Source organism: Neltuma alba, unplaced genomic scaffold, assembly GCF_004799145.2.
Source record: "Neltuma alba isolate B1F8T4 unplaced genomic scaffold, ASM479914v2 tig00012772_pilon, whole genome shotgun sequence".
Taxonomy (NCBI): domain Eukaryota; kingdom Viridiplantae; phylum Streptophyta; class Magnoliopsida; order Fabales; family Fabaceae; genus Neltuma; species Neltuma alba.
The window spans coordinates 383,329-385,965 of record NW_021637180.1 but is presented as its reverse complement, the minus strand read 5'-3'; the positions used below and the strand labels follow the sequence as shown (position 1 = coordinate 385,965).

At 32.5% G+C, this 2,637-nt stretch overlaps 1 protein-coding gene across 1 annotated transcript; it reads right to left on the bottom strand.

The window, feature by feature from the left end:
- Positions 1-638: 638 nt before the first annotated feature.
- Positions 639-1,448, bottom strand: LOC114730881 (TMV resistance protein N-like). Its single transcript, XM_028917984.1, has one exon. It carries the CDS (start codon positions 1,446-1,448, stop codon positions 639-641), a length of 810 nt encoding a protein of 269 aa, XP_028773817.1.
- Positions 1,449-2,637: the final 1,189 nt, after the last annotated feature.

Here is a 2,637-nt window from a genome sequence, read left to right as displayed (position 1 = left end):
CTTTGCAATCTTTCAAGTCAACAGTGATAAGTTTCTTGTGTTGCCCAAGAGACTGGTGAATTTCAACCAAGTTAGAACACCCTTCAAGAATCAACTTTTCAAGATGCGGAATTCCATCAAAATTAGGGGTTTTGATGAGGTATTCTGAATGAGATAGATCAATGAACTTCAAGCTTTGAAGAGACTAACAATAGGGGAAAAAAGAAAAATCAAAAACCAAAAACTAATTATAATTTAGTGGATTATGGATAAACAATTTAAATAAAAAGACTGTAATTACCTGTTTTCCTCTCCAAAGTTCTTTTAACTTGCTATGTCGCATTTTTAGCACAACAAGTTGATTGAGTTGAGGTTGAGGTTGACTTGGCAAATAAAATAATGGATACCCCTCCCATTCCATGACTCTCAACTCTTTGGAAAGGGACTTGAGTCCAAGCCGAAGATTCAATTGGCAATGTGAAACATGTGAGCGACTTGAAATGATAAGTAACTTGAGATTACTCAGTTTTGAGAAGGCTTCAGGATCCCAAGATACATCACATGACTTTTCTAACTTTAGCATTATTCCCCGGGTTACTTCTGTACCCTATAAAACAACAAGTCAAGGTAAAAATGTACAAAAGTCATGCAATAAATTATTATAAGAGTGCACAAACACAAGAACTTTGGAATGTCACCTTATTTCCTCCTAATACATGATTGGCATCATCCAAGGACAATATCCTAGAAAGCTTGCTGGCATCACCAGATGATTCTTGATAGACAACATGTTTAGCCATATTTTGCAGAATTTCATGCACCCACAAACGCCCTTCATGATTAATTACTAGTGATTTGTCCATAAGAACCCTTATTCCAATTTTTGGGTGAAGATCCTTATCCAATGTTTCTAAAATGTGTATGATATGATCTTCGTCCATCCCATTGAAAAAGCAAGCAATATCCAAGAATATAGTCTTCTCATTATGGTCTAATCCATGAAGACTCACTTCAATTATCTTTGAAATGTCCTCTAGAGGATATTTCTCGAACTTAGCTAGTGCATCTTCCCATTCCCCTATCGTCCTTTTGCAAAGAAATGAACCTAACACTTTGACTGCTAAAGGAAGGCCTCCAGCATATTCAATGACGTTTTTAGCAAGGTTCAAGTAATCTTCATTAGGTTGCCCTTCTTTAAAGGCATTTTGAATGAGAAGTTCAAGGGACTCATTATCAGTCAAGAATTCAATGCCATATATCGCACTGTCAGATACACTATATGATGATAGCAAATGCTTATCCCTTGTTGTTATCACTATTATGCTCCCTTTGCTGAGCCATCCTTGCCTTGGAGCGAAATTTTCAAGTTGCTCAATATGACTCACATCATCAAGGACAAGTAGAATTTTTCTGTCTGTCAACTTGCTTTTTATTAACTCTGTTCCTTCATAAGAATCAGTCACTTCCATACTCCTTTTATCTAAAGAAAAAAGAAGTTTTCTTTGCAATGAAATCAAATGATCTTTTTCACATGCCTCTCTAATATTAGGAAGAAAACAATGACTCTCAAAGTTTCTGCATTTTCGCTCATAAAAGGCTCTAGCAAGAGTTGTTTTGCCTGCACCTCCTGTGCCCCATATTCCTATAAACCCATCTCCTTCCGATTCACTTTCTGCCATTGACTCCAATTTATTTAATTTTGGTTCAATTCCAATTAACCTGCCAAGACTTGATGCTGATTTATCAAGTAACTTTAACTCCATTTCTTCAACAATGCTTTCAATGAATTCTGCTTCATACCTACATATGAAAATAAAATTACAAAGTGATTTTTTTTCACACGAAAATAGCATGATCGTTTAAGTCAATTGAATTTTAAATTTTTATGCATAAACAATCAAAAAAACAAAAAAAAAAAAGTAGGTAATGTGAGATGTAAAGAAAACATGACCTCAAATTTAGCAGTTTTAAGTTTACAATGAAATTTAGTTTAAATTAGTAGGAATAGCGATAATCTCATTTATAGAAAAGTTGTACATTGCCTCTAGTATTTACAGAAATAGACGGTTACTCCTCTGGTCCTATTTATAGGGCAGAGAGAGAAGGTTTTTTTTTGTCCTATTTATAAGTCACCTCATTAACTTTTTACTATGACTTTACCATGTTGTCCTTCATTTATTATAATGTAGATAGTTACTTTTTTGAAAAAGGTATATATTAAATAGGGGTAAAGTTGAAAAGTTACTATATTTTAATGAGGAATTAATGCAGTTTAAGGTTTTTCTTGGTCTGTGTGAAACTTGTTGGAAGTGCCTTATAAATAGGACCAGAGGAGTATGTTTATATGTCCACCCACTTTAATAGCTCCTAGATATCCAAATCATTTAATTAACGCATCATAGTTTGAGTTTCTCTTTTCTCGTAATACGTTTTTATTGATATTTGAGTTCTTTTTTCCTTAATTTTATTGAAGTAACTTTTCACAAATTAAAAGTTCGAATCTAACGCTATATAGTAACGTTTTCAACTATCAAAAAAAAATTTCTATTAATTATTTATTATTTATTAATAAACAACGAATTTCAAAATTTGGAGAAATTATGAATTTTTAATATTAATTTTTAATGGTTGAATATTATATAATAATATTATATGTGT